At 40.9% G+C, this 21,382-nt stretch overlaps 1 protein-coding gene across 4 annotated transcripts; it reads right to left on the reverse strand.

Moving 5' to 3' along the window:
• Positions 1-431: 431 nt before the first annotated feature.
• Positions 432-20,760, reverse strand: LOC133931030 (uncharacterized). 4 transcript variants are annotated; one of them, XM_062377854.1, is made up of 31 exons: positions 20,509-20,760; positions 20,357-20,394; positions 19,695-19,724; positions 19,102-19,411; positions 18,496-18,656; positions 11,899-11,964; positions 10,769-10,886; positions 10,571-10,680; positions 10,366-10,461; positions 9,605-9,728; positions 9,219-9,286; positions 8,969-9,055; positions 8,715-8,867; positions 8,525-8,620; positions 8,011-8,070; positions 7,813-7,934; positions 7,645-7,732; positions 6,343-6,447; positions 6,004-6,108; positions 5,880-5,932; positions 5,733-5,796; positions 5,512-5,646; positions 5,323-5,435; positions 5,139-5,232; positions 4,675-4,894; positions 3,722-3,852; positions 2,965-3,111; positions 2,431-2,559; positions 2,262-2,360; positions 2,105-2,143; positions 432-984 (listed from the first exon to the last, which is right to left on the reverse strand). In XM_062377854.1, exons 4-31 carry the CDS (start codon positions 19,349-19,351, stop codon positions 847-849), a joined length of 3,171 nt encoding a protein of 1,056 aa, XP_062233838.1. In that variant the 5' UTR covers positions 19,352-19,411; positions 19,695-19,724; positions 20,357-20,394; positions 20,509-20,760; the 3' UTR covers positions 432-846. The 4 variants fall into 4 exon arrangements, with proteins under 4 accessions (XP_062233838.1, XP_062233840.1, XP_062233839.1 ...); XM_062377856.1 differs by lacking the exon at positions 20,357-20,394; XM_062377855.1 differs by lacking the exon at positions 19,695-19,724.
• Between the last annotated feature and the right edge of the window lie 622 nt (positions 20,761-21,382).

Consider the following 21,382-nt stretch of genomic DNA (forward strand, 5'->3'; position numbering starts at 1 on the left):
GCTCTTCTCTGCGCTGTGCTGACATTCCAAGTACAACATATGATCCATCCAACAATTACAAAGTGCAATATCTTCCTTCTTTTTCCTCCCTGAACACAGCTTGCAAGAAAAGAAATTAAAACAAGAATTCAATCAATCAGACAAATTAAAACTTGTTGATTTGAATACATCACTTCCCCAAACACCATGAGTTAACAACATGACAAAACGAAGCACCGAACCGGCCGGGCAACCTGTGCTTCAAAAAACCTGCTCGACTCTATCTCCGGGTCCTCCACCAACCAGCAAGGCAGCAACAAAGCAATGACTCCTCCATTCGCTGTGATGACCACGCCACCCTGCACACAATTTTAATAACGGAGCAATGATATAAATAGTTCAGTTATAAAGACAACAGTTCGATCCGCACAGGGCATGTTTAGCACAATAAATAGGGTAAATGGGGCATTTTTTTCTGTTTCTCCCCGCTTTCAATTTTCACCTTGAGCAAAGCCAACAGAATCATTTACATCATTTGCCTTGTTAGGTGGGAAACAGAAATCCCCGTTCCAGCATGAATTTTGATGTACACGCAGAAGAGAAGCCATATAAAGGTAGAAAGAGAAAAGAAACAACCCCCCACCATTCACCACCATTCTGATACAAAAGGACAAGCTAAGAAATTTACAACTGCTTTCACCACCACATGCAGCAACAAGACCATTCATCTTTCAGCCAATGCAAGGCAAACTGAAACCCAAGTTTCTTTTCATCCTCAGAATGGTGATTTCTAAAACGAAGATAAACGGACTATTTACACCACACAGGAGCAGCGCCTTCAGTCTGGTAGTTGGTTCTAAGGAACTGTTACTTCAATCGGAAATCATGTCTGAATGTTGTAAGATTTTGAGTGAATCTGTCTCGGTTCTTTGGTTCCAAGTTTCTGTTCACATCGGTCATCAGCTTCTTGAAACATTGTGAAAGGCGTTGCTGGTGGTCTACAGGCTGCAAACAAAAGGTGCATTAGCTCTTCTGGATAATCACCCATTTTGTCTGCTCTGGGGGAATTGGAGAAAATGACAGGTTACAACAAATCTCAGACTTCATTATAATTATCTTAGTATTTAATCTTAGCGTTCTTCAGGTCACTCATTTCAAAACTATACAATGGAGGTAGTTAATGGAGTGGAAAGAAGTCCATTCAATATGTTCTTTTATATAAACACGAATAAGTGTAGCATTCGTGACAAAGGAATTCTACACAATGTTACAGCGTTACAGTCCAGTTTGCTTCACAAGAGCAAACCAATGGATTCAAATCAACAACAAATTTAATTACATGTGTGTTCTCACCAACTTCATGCTTTTTACCAGATGCAAAATCATGATGGCATAGTATAACTTCAATAGAACAGTTGGAGCCTCTAGCAAACTTCCTTATTATAACAGATGCTGCACATAGCTTTTATAATTCATTTTTCTGCTAAATATTTTGCAAGGCAATTATTTTGCAGGGGTAATGCTAAAGAAACCATTATCCAATAGTTGCTGATTCAGCAATATGACTATCAAACCAACGTTCCTAAACCTTTGATGATATCTACATAATGCAATTACAGTTTCCGGAAATCATTCAGAAAATACAATACTCAAATAAAAACACCTTTGAAAAGAAATCTTGCCCACTCGGATTATTTCACAAGCACTAATATATTTTATAGCAGCGGCATCTCAGGTTCTCTGCTCCTACCATTCCGCACGACAAAATAAATCATGTGCATCCAAAGGAAGCCCTAAAGATCTACATTTCAGTGTACCATCTATTTGGTAAAATTGCATCTATCAGTAGCTAATAGTTAACCACAAAATGGATAGTGGATACACAACCCAATAGTCATAAAGGAAACTCAAATATAGCTTTCCCCGGTACAATACGATTCTTATTGAAAAGATGCAGATAGACCATTCATTTAAAATCTATTCACCTTACATTTTTCATATTTTTTTTTTAAAAAAAAGGCCTCCACAATGATGACAAGGTAGAAAGTCACAACAATAATAAAAAATAATATATGAGGAAAGGAGGAGATGGAATATGGAACTTTAAGCAAAGGACTACTCTAACCTGTGATGCTAATATCTGCGCTCTCAGGTCACTAAACATCTGTACAAAAAAAGAAACAAACAAATCAAAATAATGATGAAGACAGTACAAATAGGGAACGAGCTTAAAACCATAAGTGAGGAAAAATAAAAGGTGTTAATAAAAAAAAGACAGGCACCTGTTCGCTGGTCATTATCAGGCTCAATATTGGCCTACTGAGACTCCACTGATTACCAGCATCCTCAAAGAGAATGATCTCAAAAAGCGTCTTCAGTATCTATCAAAAACAAAAAAATTATTACAAAGAAACCTTTCAGAATATGGTAGATAGGATTGACAACACAAACCTGAGGAAACAAATTGGGGAACTCTCCAATGTGCCGCGCCAGATTTACCGAAGCTGGTGATGGAGGTCCATCACCAGCTGTAATGTTGTTAAAGTAAAAGGCTGCCAAGCTATCAATGGCAGAAGCGCACTGCCAAAAGGAAATGACAGGACATAAATCAGCCCAAACAATAAAAAAAAATTGGATGCCAAGAAGAAAAAATGATTATAGAACATGTCCTTCCCCCATCTCTAGTAATTTTTGAAAACTTCATGACCCTATTTCATGAATTTACAATGCCAGTACATTTTCACCAATGTGCACCTTATCTACTTTACAAGACAAGTACTGTAATAAGCTAACTGATTTCAGATAAATAAATATAAGAGATTAGAGCTTCATCATGACACCTAATGTTAGGCACACTAGTAACCACAACTTGGAACTAAGTCTCCCTTAATTGATGCTATAGTTTAAGCACTGGTTCATCACTAGTGCCATATCATTGTAATAGCAACATGTTTCAAATGATAAAACAGATCCACAGAAACGAACCTGTGTTGATATCCCTGTATCTAGACCTTTTAAGCCAGATTCAAGTGAGCTGACAATATGTACAAATGTGTTTGTGTCCAAATTGAGAACAAAACTGATATGGTTGTTGAACAAAACTTCCATATATCCAAAGTAAGCTTTCGACAGCTGAAAAACAATAGTTCATTCTCAATATTTCTACAGATAAAACAGAAGAAATTCAAGCATCTAAATGACCACAAAGAAGCGTGGGTTGACACAAGATTCAAATCACATTGTCCAGATTGTATGTTTCTACATGACCAAGACACTGAAAGCGCACAACTTGGACCAAGCGATAATAATCCTGTGTACAGGTACCGGATGTCTAGGGTGTAACCTGAATAAAAAAATAAATTCTAAAAAGGACTTGAGCTATCAATCTATCATAATTAGCATACTGAAAAATGCAAGGAAAGTACATATATAAGGTACTGCTTACAATTTCGATTCTTACTAATATATTTGAATAGCCAGAGTTTGAACCCAGGCTGCAGGTACAATGCGACTCTGACATACTTAACACAACTGTCTTGATACATGGGACTCCACTTACACGGAGCTGAGCAATTATATCTACTAAATTGATATGCATCCATTATTCCTGTTCACATTCTATGTGAGAACTGAGAACTTTGCTGCATCGAACTTAGCAGTCGTATTTCGATATAGCTAATTAATATATCAATAAAAGCAATAGCCTAAGACATGAATAGTAAACTAAAGTTGACACGAATACCTTTCTGAATGCCAATATATCAGATAATGGAACTGAAAGGGTCATCTTTAAAGATATATCAAGGGCATCCGCAAGTGCTCTGTCACCATAAAGCTCAAATACGCCAAAATTGACATAGTTCCCGCATAAAGCTGTAAGTTCCAGCAAAATGTCAGTCAAAAGAACAGTACATAATCCGCAAAAAGGCTACAAAATCTTGAGTCTACAATGAGAAATAAAGGATACAGTATAATTGCAGCAAAAAAACAAGAAAATACAATCATATTAAAATCGTAAGGATGCAAACAAATCTAAGAATAAAATAATAGACAACATTTACAATATTAGAATAAAATGATAGACAACATTTACAATATTAGAACTATGATGGATCCCAGTTCAACACTGTTCCCTAGAAACTATCCAAAAACTGGTTATTACCGAAAGTTACTGGAGAAGCTGTAAAATGGAATAGATCAGCTTGAATTCTTTGGAGTAGGTCATAACTCAAAGTGACTCATTGCATAAAAAACTAAAAATTATTTGGAAATTAGATAGTGCCGCTTGCAAGTTCGACCAGAAACCAGAGGAAGCAACTGGTTTCACCGATTTTCTAAAGTATGAACCCTAATGGGACAGCCAACAAGTTTCGAATCCAACATGATGAATTGATGATTGAGCAATTATCCATTTTTTTTTTATTTGGATCGAACACAATATGAACCACACCAAAGTTGGTCTGGCTTGCATACAAATGATTTGTTTACATACTAGAAATGTCAAACAAATATTAATGCCTCACATTCATGTAATCACTATTATAGAGCCTCCTGATATATAAATTGGAAAAAATGTAAAAATAAATAAAGTATTGCACAGCAACAAATACCACCAGCTATCCCAAGTGAGCCTTTAATCAACTGACTTGCAGGATATAAATTAGCAAGCCAAAAAAACACAATTTATAGACTCACCCCTTGAAAGAACCGTCAGTGAGATCCATATGCCTTTGTATTTACTTCCATAAATATCAGTGCCATTTGGAAGTAATAGAATCAGCGACCCATAAGCCACAATTATCTTGCTAACCTCTCGGAACAAAAGGATCCCATTTGGTGATGATGAATCAAATGTCAATCTTTGAGCTTTGTTCAAAACAAATTCACACATGAACTTGAGCAAGGGTGTGGTGACCTGCATGAGGTGATATTTAGAGAGACTGAAGACAACATTTAAAAACCTAGGATTATAAATAGTGAAGTTAGGCTTAGGCATCATATTCAGCAAAAAAAAATGCCACAGGTGCGCGAGGATATAAAGATGTTAAAAAACAAAGTGTTATACATATTAAAATTAGGCAAATATTCTATGAAAACACGCAATATGTCCACAAGAGCATAAAAGAGTTCTAGAAAAGAAATTGGTAACGGTTGACAACCTCTGGTTCATCAGTCCACAGTGAGATGGCTCTCAATAAAAGTGGCATGCGAGATGGATACAGCCAGTCAAATAGGAGGCCATAGGTCTTGCGACTGGATCAGATTAAAAAAAGAGAGGTACATTTAGTTTCCAAATTATTGGAACTGTAATACCCTTATACTGCATATGATCAGATAATATACCTGCTGGTTGCCATGGCAATGCCTCTTAGATCTCTCATCCAACCAATAAATGCATGCTTAGCAACATCAGTCCGGAAAGCAGCATCAGCAGTTGCCTCCAGGTTAAATGCAACCTATGGTGAAAACAGAGTAAAACCACGCAAGAATTTAAAAATAGTTATACTAGCATTTAAAGAATTATCTATGCACCTGCTGAAGTGGTTCCATGAAAGTCCTGAATTTTACTGGGCTCTCTTCCATGAAGACTAAGGAGCCAAGTATGTAATAGAACGTAGTTCTACTACGGGAACATCTGTATTCTGCAAGAAATGGAAAACTCTCCCGCTGGAAGGATGAAGAAAAAAAACAAAACTATATTGAGACTGAGGACTGCAGGGATTGTTAAACAAAAGCTAGTGGGAAGACTTTACAGAATGATTGGTAATGATGAACTTCACACTCTCCAGCTTGAGAAGCAGCTTTCCAGTCATATAACTGATATGGCAATACAAAATGAAGAACTGTCATCACACTTAAATGATAAAAAGGAAATTAAAAACATATAGCTACAACATTACCCAGATGCAAGCTCCAGGAAAAGGGACAGGGTATGATCAATAACATCCTCACACTGTAACCACATCAAGGTCAGCAAAGCTCAAAGGTCAAAAGTTAAAGCTGAATCAGTATATGAATAGGTACCTCAGCATAGCACTTCAGATTCGTAGCTATTTTCCCAACAATGACATTGAGTAAAACTAAATGGTCATTCAGTCCCAAAAGCTCAGACAATCTTGTGTACAGCTGCTGCAGCAAAGAAGCACTGGTTTATGACATTTAACAGGTATATCGGCCACACTTGGCCAAATATTGGCAAGAAAACGTATAGGGGATGGGCAAGGAGGTATAGGCTTGCCAAAATTTTAGCAACCATTGGCAACAATCCAAATCGTGCCAAATTTTGGCAAGGTTGGTCTGGGCATGAACCAAACAAGCCCATCAGGACAGAAAAAGAATATCAATGTTTTGTTTCTTCTAAACCTTTGAAGAATGCATGGCTTGGTCTCCAACATATGACCTTCTGAAATTTTGCACAAAGATGAGAATTGCTCGGTCAAGCCTTTGCTTACTTAATTCTTGATATCTCTGCAAAGACAGTAACAACAGTTATTATTCACACAATGAGCCTGTGGAGCTGCTAAGCAAAGTAAAGGCCACATTTGAGCACGTGCCATAAACCAGGAAAAAGGAATAACAAAATGGGAACGGAAACACTAAGCACTTTCATAATCACAGAGCGCACATGTTGATTAGTGCCTTAGCTGGGACAACAGAAACACTAAGCACTAATGATCTTCTCATCACAGACCTGACAAAAACTTCGTTTTAGGGACAATTTGCAGTTGCTATACCGTGTTGTGCAATATTGTGGAGTCTAGACAGTACCAGAATCTTTACTACTTCACGATAGTATCTTGCTGACTTACTGGTATGGCTCCAAAAGATGCCTTAAACTAATTGTAGTATCAAAAGGTACAAAAAGATTAGTGCTTTTGAGCCGTGTAATGCCAAATGTAGCCTTAATCTTAGCTCACATATAGATTTCTGTTAATGCATTATATATGGTTATCTCTAAGTAATCAGCTGATGGCAAGGCCCTCCAAAGCCTACCAACCCAATGCGGATGCACAAAATATAAATGTAACCTATAAAGGATGGAGATCTGATTCAGCAAGTAAAAGGAATAGTATTTCCTACATAGGGTGCCTGCTTTTGAAACAAACAATAAAATGTGGAAAGTTTGAAAGTCATTTCAAACCATAGTTTGTATGGCGTCACAATTTCAACTCACATGACTGGACTGGGACTAGGCTGGATGCCAAAGGCAAACGAGTATGGGGATGCCATTTCAGCCAATCTCATTACATGATAAACTTTCGACGAGAAACTGTGGGGAAGGTCCCCACAGAAAAATACACTGATATACTTGGTTCCAAAATTATTCTCATGAAAGGTTATGTCAGTGGCATTTTCGTGGTGGCTGCAAGTGCCGAACAGTTTAAAAATCACAAAATTTGCAGCAGTGCAATTCCAATTTACCAGTGAATGGGTAAATGAGAAGTTGGCTGTTTATACTGCGTTTGGCAAAATACTAAAGCTGTTGACCTGTGAAAGATCTTTAAAAATAAAATGTCACAAGAAAAGCATTGTTTAACACCAGTTGTACCTCACTACACATGCACTCACTTTACACACTAGCAAATAATACTTAGGGAAATCATCGTCCCTGCAAATACCCTAGCTCATCGTTTATGTTAAGTGAACAAATCAGTTTCATCTAACCTGTGCGTGCACCCCTGTGTCAGTAATACTTATCAACTGTAGCACACGGGCAGATAATTCTGCATCAATTAACTCTTGTGATTCTTGGCTGCAGAAGAAAATGAAAAATCTCGTTCATGAAAAGAATAACAAAACAAAGTTAACAGATAAGGAGAACACACTGCTCACCTACAGCCAACGGTCTGCTTAATTTTGAGAATGGCTGCAATTATGTGGACCATCCATGCAATTTGTCCTTCAATGACAGAGAGCTCATCTGCGTCTCCAGGAGCCAGTAATCTTGACCTTTCCTATAACAGGTGTTGGACTTTTAAGTTTTAATAGCATTATTCCCGAAAAAGAGCTTGTGGAATAACATGAACATACCGTATAAGCTTGCAGAAGAGGTTCCATGATATTTATGATGTACAGACTACTGCTTTGGTACTGCAACTCATTGAAAGAAAATAACAATCAGGGCATGTAATACGAAACATTGTATGCAAATCTCAAAATCTTAAGTCGAGAAATATTAAGGGAATTCATTTAACTAATGTATCCTGTTAGACAGATTACTTGTGACTTTTGCATATTAAAGTAACTCAAAATCATCCAGATAAAAGTAACAGATACTCTGTTTTTTTCTTCAAAAAAAAAGTAGCAGATACAAATTGAAGCGAAATATATCAACATGCAGAAAATTTATTATCCACCAGCTTTTCTGATAAGCTGGAACAGAGCCTAAATATCCTTTAAGGAAGAGCTCAAATTGATAAATTAAGGCTTTAAGTCATCTTATTTCCTGATGGACATTATTTCAAAGATGGAAATCAGATCAATATTCTTTGAAACAAAAATCATTCGTAAAATCAGAAACAAAAATTCATGAGCTAGCAGCAACCTGGAATCTGCAAAGGTAAGGAAGAAACTCCAGCTGATCCTGGAGAACTTCCACATTATCCAAAGGATTTTCCAATGAGTTGTCAGCAAGGATGGCCTGAGATGGGTGGAAACAGCAAATAATAAGAATGGCAACAGTCCCGTTTTTGGACTGAAATAGTAGTTTTAGCATCTCTCATGTGAACTAGTACCTGGACCGAATTAATTCTCGAAGTGATAAAACCCTCTGTGATTTTCGGAACAGTTTCATCAAGCAGACTTGGCGTTTCACCTTTCAAGTACGGCACAGATGTCACCAGCCTTGACCAAAGACTTAAAAGATAGTAGACACTGTTGCTGGCCCACTAATAGAACAAATAACCGAAAGCATACCAGTCATAAAACTTGCAACATTGATAATTGAAAGAACCAATAACCAGCAATTAAGCAAGAAGAAAAGACTAACCTGCCATGATAGCAAGGACCTAGTTGTAAATTCAGCTACTAGACCAATCCATTCACCATAAAACTCAACATTCAAAAGTTCTGATAGCTGCACAGTACAAGTTAAAATTAACATATAATGAAAAAAGGGTTGATTCCTAGGATGAAGGCTAGTCAATAATATGAATGAAATATGAAGAAAATATCCTGGGTTGTCAAACAGCCAAGAAACTAATTAGGGTCATTCTTCATTCAAGTAAAATGATTGCAACCTGGTAATTCACTTTGAAACGTCCCAAAAGACGGCAGAACTCATGGTAATTGTCATGATCAGCAAGACCTGCAGATTGGAAGTCAAAATAAATTGCATAAATCGCCTATTTTGCCTGCATCACTGCATCAACAAACATACTTGGAAAGAGTAGTTAATGTAAGCATATCAAATAAAAAACTTTTACTTCTCTGCTATGAGGGCCAATTTAACTGATCACTTCATGTTGAGACTGAACACTTCTTGACTAACGGAAAAGAGGATTTTTACTTCACGTACGAGGATTTCAATCAAGACTATTGTTCTTAATTTGTGAAAAATGTAATGGGAACAAAAGCAACATCAAACACTAACTTCACAACGAAAAGTTTTTTAAGTGTAGTAAACCTTGGCCAGTTAGGAGTATTTCCTTTGTGCCTGACATCAGATGAGAAAGAAACTGGGACCTTGCAGAGTCCTCAACAAAAATACTGCGTCTGACAGAAGCAAGTCGCACCAGACATTCCAAAGCCTGAAGAAAACAAAGGGCTTGCACATATAAGTACAAAAGGTAAAGAAACAGATATGACAGGTGAAATGGAAGTATAACATAAGGTGACTGAGCTAGTGTGGGGGCTGAGCTGAGATTTAGTGAAAGAAGGCCCAGAAAAGAAAAAGAAACGCCAGAATTAGTTCTGAAGCAGCCGCTTGTAGATGTTAAATTCACAACCAAGGGAGCAAAAGAACATGCTTCTCAGAGAGTTTTAAAAAATTGCTGCCGCATGGAAGTCAATCAAAATACTTCCACACCAGCTCTTCAGGTTGCATATAGTAGTACCCACTAACCAATAATAAATTTGAAGGTTGCATTAATGACAGATCACCCAATAAAAAAGTGCGGAGTATTTGCCGCTAGGAGCATGGCCAGGTAGCTGCGGCTCAACTGAGATGAGAGAGGAGACTATAGAGATTTTCATGGTTATTGCTTGCCTTGAGTGACAATGGCCATCGCTCTTAATTAGTGATCCTGTGCAGACTAACGTGAACATAACAAGGGAGCTCTTTTCAAACATGTGGAACAAAACAGATCTCTCTTGGATCAAATTGGTCAAAAGCAAATTTGCAGGTTGAAATACTATTAATAATCAAATCACCCCATCAATGTATACCTCTTTTGAAACCCGTATATCATTAACTTTGTAGTAATCAAAGAAGATCTGGACAGTGGAAGGATCCTGAAGGAGAGGCCTCCAAGATGCAGGAAGCTGCACCAACATAAAAAATATTCAGTAACTAAAAGCGAGAGTTAAAGTGTGGTACAATGACAGCTTAATTGTTGAATATAAGAAGCTAATAATCATGTGATTGGTATGCCTGCACTGTTCCAAATTCTTCAGAGCTTTCATCCACTGGAGAACCAATAAAGTCAAATGATAAGCACTTCAATGCAAGGTCAAGCGGAACATGTCTAAAGTCATCCGGAGCTGCAGTTTAAGAAGAAAAAATCGAGTTTAGGTATTTCAATAGTCTATTGGAAGGAAAAATAATGCCCATATAACATCTCGCACATACCTTCACTTTTCAGTTGGTTTAGTGAGGTTAGCGAAATTTGGAAGATCTGTAGAAGAAACTGGTCCTTGAATGAGCTCGCGATTTTCCTATGAAGTGTCACAGGCATTGCAGTGTTCGGCTATATGCATAAACCAACATATAAACATTAAACAAAAATGGGCATGAAAATTTAAACAGTGCGGAAAAAGAAATGAAGTCACAAAAAATAATCTCCAGCGGAGGTGAAGATAATAATGAACCCAAAAGAAGAAGTTTGCAACATGTATAGAGCTCTCGTCTACACACTAAGAAAGCTCTCCATGCAAGAGGGAAGCTGCTTAAATAAAAGCACTCGGACACAACTACAAAAAAATTTCCTCCATATTAACCAAGTAATATATATTACTCTTCATGTTAAGTAGGGTGCAAACAAGTACTACTAGTCTGTCACTAGTAGTTCACTGACAACTGGCACACAATTATATATGACGAAAGTACACAGAGAAAGAGAGAAGAAACACACACAAAGAAGTGCATAAAAGTGGCGTGTAAAAACTAACAAAAAGATTGCAAGAATAAATTTTCGCTGTACAGTAGCAAAGACCGTGGCCAAATATGCAACACAGCTCCAAGCAGGTCCCATATATTCCCGTAATTATCAGAGCTCTATAAACATCAAATATTAATAGGCCGGTCATAGATATACATATTTAATAAGCCTGCTTCTTAATACTAATATTCTGACCACATCAGTTATACATGATTTTCATTTGCATGCTTCCATGCAACTATGTTGCATGAATTCAGTCCACAAGATAGTGTCTATGTTGATCAAAAGTGCATATAAGATTATAAGCTGCCTTTTGTATGCTCTCGTCCTGTCAGAACAAAGTTGACCATCTCATATAGTGTTCTATGAAGGTATGTCCGTTTCGTACACACCATGCAAGCTGAAAACATGAGCCAACAACCCTGTGCAGAGCAGTTCTATACCACAAAATTGTGCAGCCTGATAAAAGCGACCACATCAACAATATTTTTGAAGCGACACTCAGTTAAATTTAATCCATCCATGTTTTAATGATAATGCCAGATCAAATTCAGTAGGGAAGATACAACTTATGGAGCATATATTGACTTCTGTGTCTCACCTGGTTCATTTCCATTACAAGATTATTAAGTATCTTCAATCCTATGAAATAATGATCCTGCGACGCCTGAAATGATAAAGGCACAAGCAAAAGGGTTAGCAAAATGCATCAGGTCACATGCAACAGAACTTCGAACTGAAAGTATACCACCTCCAGGCACAAATACTTACAAAACCCAACTTTGACCAGTAATTTCTGCTGTAATATATTTACAAAACCCAATAAATTGTAATATTATGAAAGTTCTTCCCATGACAAATCTGAACATATGATTTCCATGTTTCCAATCTAAATATTTAGAAAGATATCGATAATCAAAGTTCTGAAAGTTTGACTGCAGGCATCTCCAAAACAACTAGTATTTTTGACTGGATGGAGTTGAATATTTCCGCATAAAAACCCTTTGATAACATAATCTCGGTTACCATTTCATTTACCTTTTCAGTAAACAAATTTGTTTTAATAGACACTAATGTTGCAAAGATGGTTACATTATAGCTTAAGAACAAAGGTTTGCATAATAAAAGAAAAAAGATGCTCTATTGCTACTCCCTTTCTTCCTTTATAAAAGGAGTTTTACAGAAAGAATTGTTATTTTTATAAACAATGTTCTACATTTTTTAGACATATAGATACATCTTCTCAAAATAGTCATGCATCAGAGCGTAGTCTCAATGTGAGAGACCATTAATTTGGGAGAGATTCTTATATTCTTGTTGACTGGTTACTTGTGTAACAAATGAGCAGCTCAAGTATTCCATAACCCTAAACGGGGAGATATACAAGCAGAGTAATATGCAAAGAGACCCCTATACAAAGGGGAAAATACGAAAGATACATATACATCTAACCCCCCCCCCCCCCCTCAAACTCATAGTGTGTCAACTACACTGAGTTTGGAGAGGAAATAACTATGTTGAGCCCTTGTTTGTGCCTTCGTAAAAAAGTCAGCTAACTGGATCTTGGAAGGCACATACTGAAGAGCCACAACCTGATCCTGCACCTGCGATCTCATGTAGAAAGCATCAACACCAATATGCTTGGTGAGCTCATGCTACACTGGGTCTCGAGTAATACTGATCGCACCAGTGCTGTCAGACGAAAGAGGAGTGGGTGTTGTAACGGACACACCAAAATCCGCAACGAGCCACCGGAACCAGGTCACCTCAGCTGTCAATATCGCCATAGCCCGCAACTCAGCCTCAACATTCGAATGGGAAACTGTTGTCTGCTTCTGGGTCTTCCAAACAATTAGGGAGGATCCAAGGAAAACACAATAGGCAGAGAGAGAGCGACGATTAGAGTGATCACTAGCCCATGTCGCATCATAATACGCCTGGAGCTAGAGGGAACTAGAGCGAGGGAAGAAAAGACGACGAGAAATGGTGCCACAAAGATATCGCAGAACATGGAGAAGGTATGTAGTGGAGCTAAGAGGGATCAGACACAAACTGGCTGAGGATGTGAACAATGAGAAATGTCCGAACGAGTGATCCCAAGGTAGACAAGACTCCCAACAAGATGACGATAACGAGTGGGGTCGATGAGAGGCTCACCATCAGTGGAGCGGAGGTGAACACCAAACTCCATGGGTGTATCAACCGTGCGCTGATCGGTGAGAGCGGCACGAGCAAGAAGATCCTGAATATACTTCTCTCGGGAGAGATAGATATCATCAAACGTGACAGAGAACTCAATCCCAAGGAAGTACCGAAGAGGACCCAAGTCAGACATCAAGAACTTGTCACTGAGGCGCTCCTTCACAAAGTCAATGAACTGAGAATCATCACCAGTGATAAATATGTCATCAACATAGAGAAGAAGAATCGTGCAACCACGAGAGGAAGTGTGAACAAAGAGAGCAGGGTCATGGTCACTGGGCTGAAAACAAGCGTCAGTGACAACCGAAGAAAAATGCTCAAACCAGGCCCGAGGAGCCTGCTTAAGGCCGTAAAGAGAGCGACGCAGACGACACAACATGCCATCTGGGACAGAGTACCCTGGAGGCGGTTGCATGTAGACCTCACACAACTTGCCATTTCGAAAGGCATTCTTGACGTCTAGCTGAGAGATGAACCACTGGCGAACGGAGGCAACAACCATAAGAGTCTGAACAATGGTCATGTGAGCAACTGGAGCAAAAGTCTCATCATAGTCATGACCATGCTCCTGGTGGTTTAGCAAAAGTCTCATCATAGTCATGACCATGCTCTTGCTGGAAACCACGAGCCGCAAGACGAGCCTTTTAACGCTCTACAGAGCCATCAGAGCGAGTCTTAACCTTGTAGATCCACTTGCAAATTATAGGAGTGACATGGGCTAGCAGAGGAACAAGATCCTAAATACCAGTACGCTCCAAAGCAGCAATCTCCTCAACCATAGCATGCTGCCACTCCTGGTGGACAATAGTCTCTCGGTAGGTCGTGGGCTCGACAAGAGCAGCAGCTGTAAAGCCAAGGCGCTCAGGTGGTCGAATAGTACGACGGTCACGGAGATCATACCGAGGTGGAGACTCTGGAGCAGGTCCTAGAAGAGAGAGAGAGGAGTCAGGTGAAGGAATATGGTGCGATCGACGAATGTAGCAGTGAGTGATCTCACGAGGAGGAAGCTCCGGAAGAGGGGGGAAGCAACCGGAGGTGGAGGGGAAGGCGGTGGTGAGCATGGAGATGGTGTTGGTTGTGGAGCTGGGATGAGAGCTGACAGTGTGGAACATGAAGGCAGCAGAAGAAGAGAGGATGGCAGCGGAAATACAGATCAGGAAGAATAAGGAAAGAGAGACACAGTTGTGGTGGATGGAGTACGGGTGGAAGAACGAGGATAGTAGGAACAGGATTCATCAAAGGTGACATCCTGCGAAATCCTCATCTGACGAGCAATAGGGACATAGCGGCGATAACATTTGTGCTCCAAACTGTATCCAAGAAAAACACACTCAACGGACTGAGCAGACACCTTGGTGCCCTCACGAGAAGGAAGAAGAACATAGCATACACACCCAAAGCACCGAAGGTGACTGTACCTAAGAGGCTTGCTAAAGAGACGCTCATTGGGAGTACAGCCATGAAGAACAGAGGATGGCTACCTGTTAATGAGGAAGACAACCTCAGCCCAGAAGTGAGGTGAAAGATTAAAGGAGATTAGAAGAGCACGAACAATCTCAAGAATGTGACGATGCTTGCGCTCAGCAACACCATTCTAAACATAGGCACCAGGACAGGAAAATTGAGCAAGAGTTCCCTGGTCAACTAGATAGCGACGATGCGCATCTAAAATGCACTCACCAGCAAAGTAAGCACGAAAAGCTCGTATGGAAGAGTCAAACTGAGTGCGAATCATAGTGGCAAACTGCTGGTAAATAGAAAGAAACTGACCACGAGAAGAAATAAGGTAGATCCAAGTAAATCTCAAATAGTCATTAATAAAGGTTACATAATAGGAGTGACCTCCTTTCGAAACGAAAGGAGCGTGCCCCCATACATCAGAGTGGACAAGATCAAAGGAACTCTGAGACAGAATCACTAAAAGAATAAGAGAGTTGCAGCTGTTTACCGAGCTTGCAACCTGTACAATAAAGAGCAGCGTCACCAGAGACAGGACCTAAGACACCACTAACCATCAAAGTGGAAAGCCTAGAACCAGAGAGATGGCCTAGACGACGATGCCACTGTGCAAAAGTGGTGGTAAAGGAAGCAGCTAACAGGAGGCAGGAGAACTGGATGACTAGCTGTCCTGAGTGGCTGAAGGAAGACGTAACCAATCAAGCTCCCAGAGGCATTGAGAGTCATAACACTAGGACCAGTCCCCACCAAAAGCCCAGTACAAAGATCCTGAACACAACAAGAGTCAGTCTCAAGAATGATACGACATCCATGATCAGTGATCTGACCGGTGGACAAAAGGTGCATTGTGAGTTTAGGAACATGAGAGATAGTAGGGACAAAAGGAGAAAGTAGAGAGAGTGCCCCATCCTGCAACCGGAAGAGAGGTGCCATCTACTGTCTAAACTCTGAGTGGTGAACTAGGAGACGACACAGAAGATAGATGAGTCGAATCTGGAGTCATATGGAAGGCGGCATCGGAATCAAGAAACGGTGGGTATGATATACCTGGGTAGGAAGGATAAGGAGTGAAACCAGAAGTTTGAGTAGTAGTCTCGAGTGTTGAGGTAGAAGCTGCAATGGTGAGGCAGCGGAACAGCGCAAGGAGCTCCTGCTCTGCGACAGACACAGAACGAGAGCCCGACTGACTAGAACCACCTCCTGTGCTCTAAGAGGACCTTTCGTTGTGTCATGTCTTCTTCTTTTATGCTTTGTCACGCTACTTCGTGAAACACACCTGAGCAGTGTGCCCTGGCTTGTCACAGTAGTCGCAAACGACACTAGAAGGGCCCCCGCCACCACCGGGGAGGGTTGTGGCATCGAAGGAGGTAGAGGCACCTGGGGAGGTGTGAGAGCCGAAGAAGGGACTCGAGCAGCCAGGACAGAGGTGGATTGCTGAGCCAGGTTCACACCCCTTGCTCGAAGACGCGTCTCCTCATCTCGCAACTCAAGCATCGCCTCATCAAGCGATGGGCGCGGATGGCGCGTCAACAGATGCGATCTGACAGTCTCAAACTCAGGGCGAAGGTGGGAGAGGAACTCATGAAGACGAAGAGTCACCCTCTGACTCCGGTGGCGGTCACAACAACTGTAGGTGCCAGCAGGACAGCACTCTGCACCCAATCTATCCAGACGCTGCCAAACTGCGGACATCTGACGGTGGAACTCCGCCACAATGGAATCTAGCTGTGAAAGCGATTGAGCCTCCGTTACGATAGCAATGTACAACACCTCGTTGCGAATCTCCTAACTGCGACGGAGATGAGCCCACATTAGCTGCATAGTGTTGAGTCCCTTGAGGGACATTGAGAGATCGACCTTCATGCTCGCAAACAAAATGGCCTTGGCACAAGCCTCCTCACACAACCAGGTCGCGTAGACAGCGAGATCTGACTAGCAAGTCTCCATCTCGACCTCAAAAACATCAATCAGAGGAGCCTTGGCATCAGCATCAACATCTAGCGGGTAAGTGGGTGGAGTCGGAAGAGTGGGACAAGGCGGACATGCCCGCTCGCCGTTGAGGTAGCCCCGCAGCTGCTGACCACCCATGTGGGTCTCTATGTGAAACGAGAACTCCCCCCAATTGATGCCAATGAAAAAGACCGAGCACCGCGGAACAGGAATGGCACCCGTCCTTCCGGAGGACACCATGAAGACCTTTTTTTCCTTCTATGCCCTGGTTCGTGCCCCTTTTGACCTTAGCACAGAGAGTGAGAGAGAGGCAACAGGGAGGGGCGGCGGCGCGACGCTGCAGACGACAGGGACCAGCGACGAGCCGAAGGCGCTGGGGGGGCGCTCGGTCCAGGGCGGAGGCGGCCAGGCGACAGCCTGGAGCTGCCGACCGAGAGTGGGAGCAACCGATGCAGAAGAGGGAAAGGGAGATGGAGAAGAAGCAGGGGAGGGAGGGAAAGGGAGATGGAGTTGTCGGCCAGTGGAGGCTCACTGGCGACACGACGGTGACGGCCGTGGAAGTGCATGGATCGAGAGCAATCCTAGGCTTTGTTACCATGTAATAAATGAGCAGCTCAAGTATTCCATAACCCTAAACGGGGAGATATACAAGCAAAGTAATGTGCAAAGAGACCCCTGTACAAAGGGGAAAATACGAAAGGTACATATACATCTAACAACTTGAACTGAAGATGGACAGACTGATGGATGAATAAACAGGCAAATTTAGTGAACAGTAAAAGAGAAAGATGGTAGGTTTGTGACAGCAATCTTGCACATCTCTTAGTATGCACACGTGAGGTAAAACATCATTTCTAGAAGGACAGGTATGACGAGCAGGTAGTGCGACTGTTATAGAGAGTTTAAAAACAACTTGAGCAAAATTGAAGTAAATCATTATAACAGATTAACAGTACACTACCAATAATTCCATAAAGTAGTTTAAGCTATAAATTACAAAAAATAAGATATTTCCTGTCTGAGTATCAACTGAAAATAGCAACTTCCAAATGTTACTGGCAGATTTGGAAGTTGGTTCTTGCATCCTGCTTCCCATATGGCATTAAGACCATTAAGTTGGATCGCCAGGAATACAAAACCAAAACAACCTATTCTCTGTTAAGTGACTCAAAAATTATCAGAGTTCCTAATCAAAAAGCTCAATCCCTCAATGATTTCTTCGAATGGTGTTGGCCCCATGAACCGTGAATGGATTCATCTCTGTCCTCTAGGCAAGCTGGAACCGTATGGGTGCACCGGGGCAGAAACAAGCAATCTGTATTTTCCTTACAAGCTACAAACATGTCATTGCAACCATGTGTATACAAACATGAATGGCCTGTGCAGATTTATTTGACGCAAATGGTTATCTTATGAAGTTTAATTAGTTCAAAAGAACAGGTTCCAGTCATCGAACTGGCTAAGGCTTATGTGATGACAAAATTCTACTTTAAGCAATAACTGCTATCTAAGTTATAGTCTTTCTTAAATATGTGACAGTCAATCAGAATTCTTATCTCAATACTTACAGAATGTAAGACATACTTACAAGACCCAAGAAATCCGTTGCTTCCTTGACAGTATCTCTGAATCTGTCATCATCAAACCATCCAAATTTTGTAATTCGACAAACCAGCTGAATTAGGGACACAATGACAAAGTTCTGCAATTTAGGCCCCCTTGTGGCAAGATAGTTTATGACATAATTCCCTTCACACACATTACAAAAAGGTTAGTTTTGAATTAGCGATAGAAAGGAAAACAAAAACATGCAAGAAAGAAATAGACGCAAATAGTAAATTTCAGCAATGCTGCAGAAGCATAAAAAAATGACAAATCTTTCCAGCTATGCCACAAAAGCATAAAAATACTTAAGCAGAAAATGGAAATAAATACTTTATATTCTTTAGCTATGTCACAGAAGCAAAAGGAGATAAGTCGAGGATCAAGGAAATGGCAAAATTATGCATATGGCAACTTATATTGAACATCACTACTTTGTATGGTTGCATGCCAAATGTGGACACAACTCATATTTGAGCAAACATAAAGAGAAATAAATGATAAAATGACATGCGGATGCAACAGAACAGAAGAAACAAAAACTTTAACTATATGTGATTGCATGCTATATGTTTACAGAAAGAAACATTACGTATATCAAGGCGGAGTTGCAAAGAAAGACTGCGGTCGGAAACTTGCTTCAACAAGCTTGAACTCGCCAACATCAGGGCATATGGAGTTGAGGCATTGTCCAATATGTATTGGCACTGCGAAATGTACTCGCTGTTCTCTGAGAAGCACTTGAGGGTGCTTTCTGCATGCGCTCTCTCAGCTGAGTCTCTAGAGTTATAAAGCTTTTCACACAGCACCTCTAACTGCGCTAGGCTCCCCATTGATGACATGAACACGGAGCTCCAATTTTCCAGTTGACCAAGTATCCAAGATTAATTTGCCACCTGGTTCTGAATTAATATCCACGAATTTGCATGAATGTTTGTCACAAGCCCCAAATTAATGCATTAGGTATTCGGTTCAATAGGAAACTTGAGAAGTAATGCAAGAGCTTAGAAGCTAAAATATATGATTCTAGCATAGGAAGAAGGATTGTCACAATACATTCTTATTACAAGAGAGAAATGTTTCAACAAAAGAGTTTTCTCATGCACAGTCTGTTCAATGACGCTTAATCAGAAAACCCTAGACACAAGATATAAAACAGCTAAGGAACGCATATATCGCCAATACCAGCCACAATTCAGCCTGGGGTAGAGTGATCTGCAAGAATGGAAATGCCAAACTTAGCGACTGACAAAGCAGCAAAACAATAGGACAGCACCGCACGACAACAGAATAATCATTGAAGAACAACTTTCTGCTGCATTCGCTGAGTCATTCCCATTTCTTGACACACATACACATACACATACACATACACACATGCTATTTACACCATCGTCTACACAGGATAATCAACTAACACACACAATATGCTGCGTTTACTGAGCCAGTCTATTTTCTACAGCGCGTACAAGCACATAAAATCTGTACAAGTATCACAGAAAAAATCATTCGACACGAGCTATGTGCTGCATTTTCTAGCACGACATAATAACTACTGACAGGACAGTCAGGTAACCAGAAATACATGCCGCATTTGTTAAGCGATTGATTCTATTTTATTGAGGACCTAGAAGCATGTATGCACATCAGCACAAGTATCACAGCAATACAACCTTATGGCTCGATTCTCTAATTAGGGAATCACCCTATCAGATTGCACGAGAAGAGCCCTGTACAACAAAATGACTCTACTAAAACACTGATCCCAGGGGCCGACCCAACGTGGGGGGGGGGGTGGCTTCGGTTGAACCCGAAAAATTTTCAGGAAAAATAAACTGCATCCGCACCTTGGGTTGATTGATCGTGCGCGCTGAAGACGAAGGACCTAACCAAACCACGGGTGGATGGGTGGGTCAAATAAGATTAGCAGGGCAGCAAGCAAATCAGCAACGAATGGGAATTTAGGAAGAAATCCGGCCGAGCAGCTAGGGTCACTTACTAACAAGAGAAGACCGATCCAAGCAGAGATGGATCTCCACGCCACGCCACGCCACGCCGGCACCAGTGCCAGCGGAGGGCGGGGAGGAGGAGGGGGGGCGATGCCTCTCTGCGAGAGAGAGAAGGCTCCAGTGGAAGGATACCTGGGTTGTTGCGTTCCGTCGTCGGCGATGCGATCGCCGATGATGAGAAATGAGGCGGCGGTGGAGGATGGGAGAGACGGACGGAGAAAGGAAGGGAGCCCTCAACTAGTCGTCTCTCCACGTTTTATTAATTTCCAGTGTATGGCCAATTGGGCCGGGCCTAATGTGCTAGCTCCAGGCACGGGAAAAACGGGTTGCTTCAGCCACGGGGCAGCACGATGGTCGTGTTGGCACGATTTTTATAAGTTTTATATAATTTGTTTATTTCTAATATGATTACTATAGCAGTAGAGTGTTTGCCTCGTACGTACGAGATCGTGGGTTTGATTCTTGTGTTTGTCGGTTTTTTATGTTTTTTCGATTTTTATGTGGTACTGAGTTGACGGGAAAAAAACAACATTAGATCTACTATGTCGTGGGCCAGCAGAACACGACCCGATACTAAGTAGTTCGTGCCTAGACTGGCATCGTGGCGCGTGGGCCATCAAGAATAAATTGTGCAAAACCCCATGTTTTATGACTCTAGTATCACAAAACCACGGGTTTTATGGTCAGTGTTACCTAACCTCAGATATCTCGGTACTAATGTTTCGAAAAACCACACGTTTAACCAATTTGCTTCTAACTTACATGTGGGTCCCATATGCAAGATGACATGGCACTTATGCTCCTTCCACACGAGTTGTTTGCGTGTTGAACCAGCTTATTTGGTTGGGAGCGATCGAGTACAGG

This window comes from Phragmites australis, chromosome 10 (genome assembly GCF_958298935.1).
Source record: "Phragmites australis chromosome 10, lpPhrAust1.1, whole genome shotgun sequence".
NCBI lineage: Eukaryota > Viridiplantae > Streptophyta > Magnoliopsida > Poales > Poaceae > Phragmites > Phragmites australis.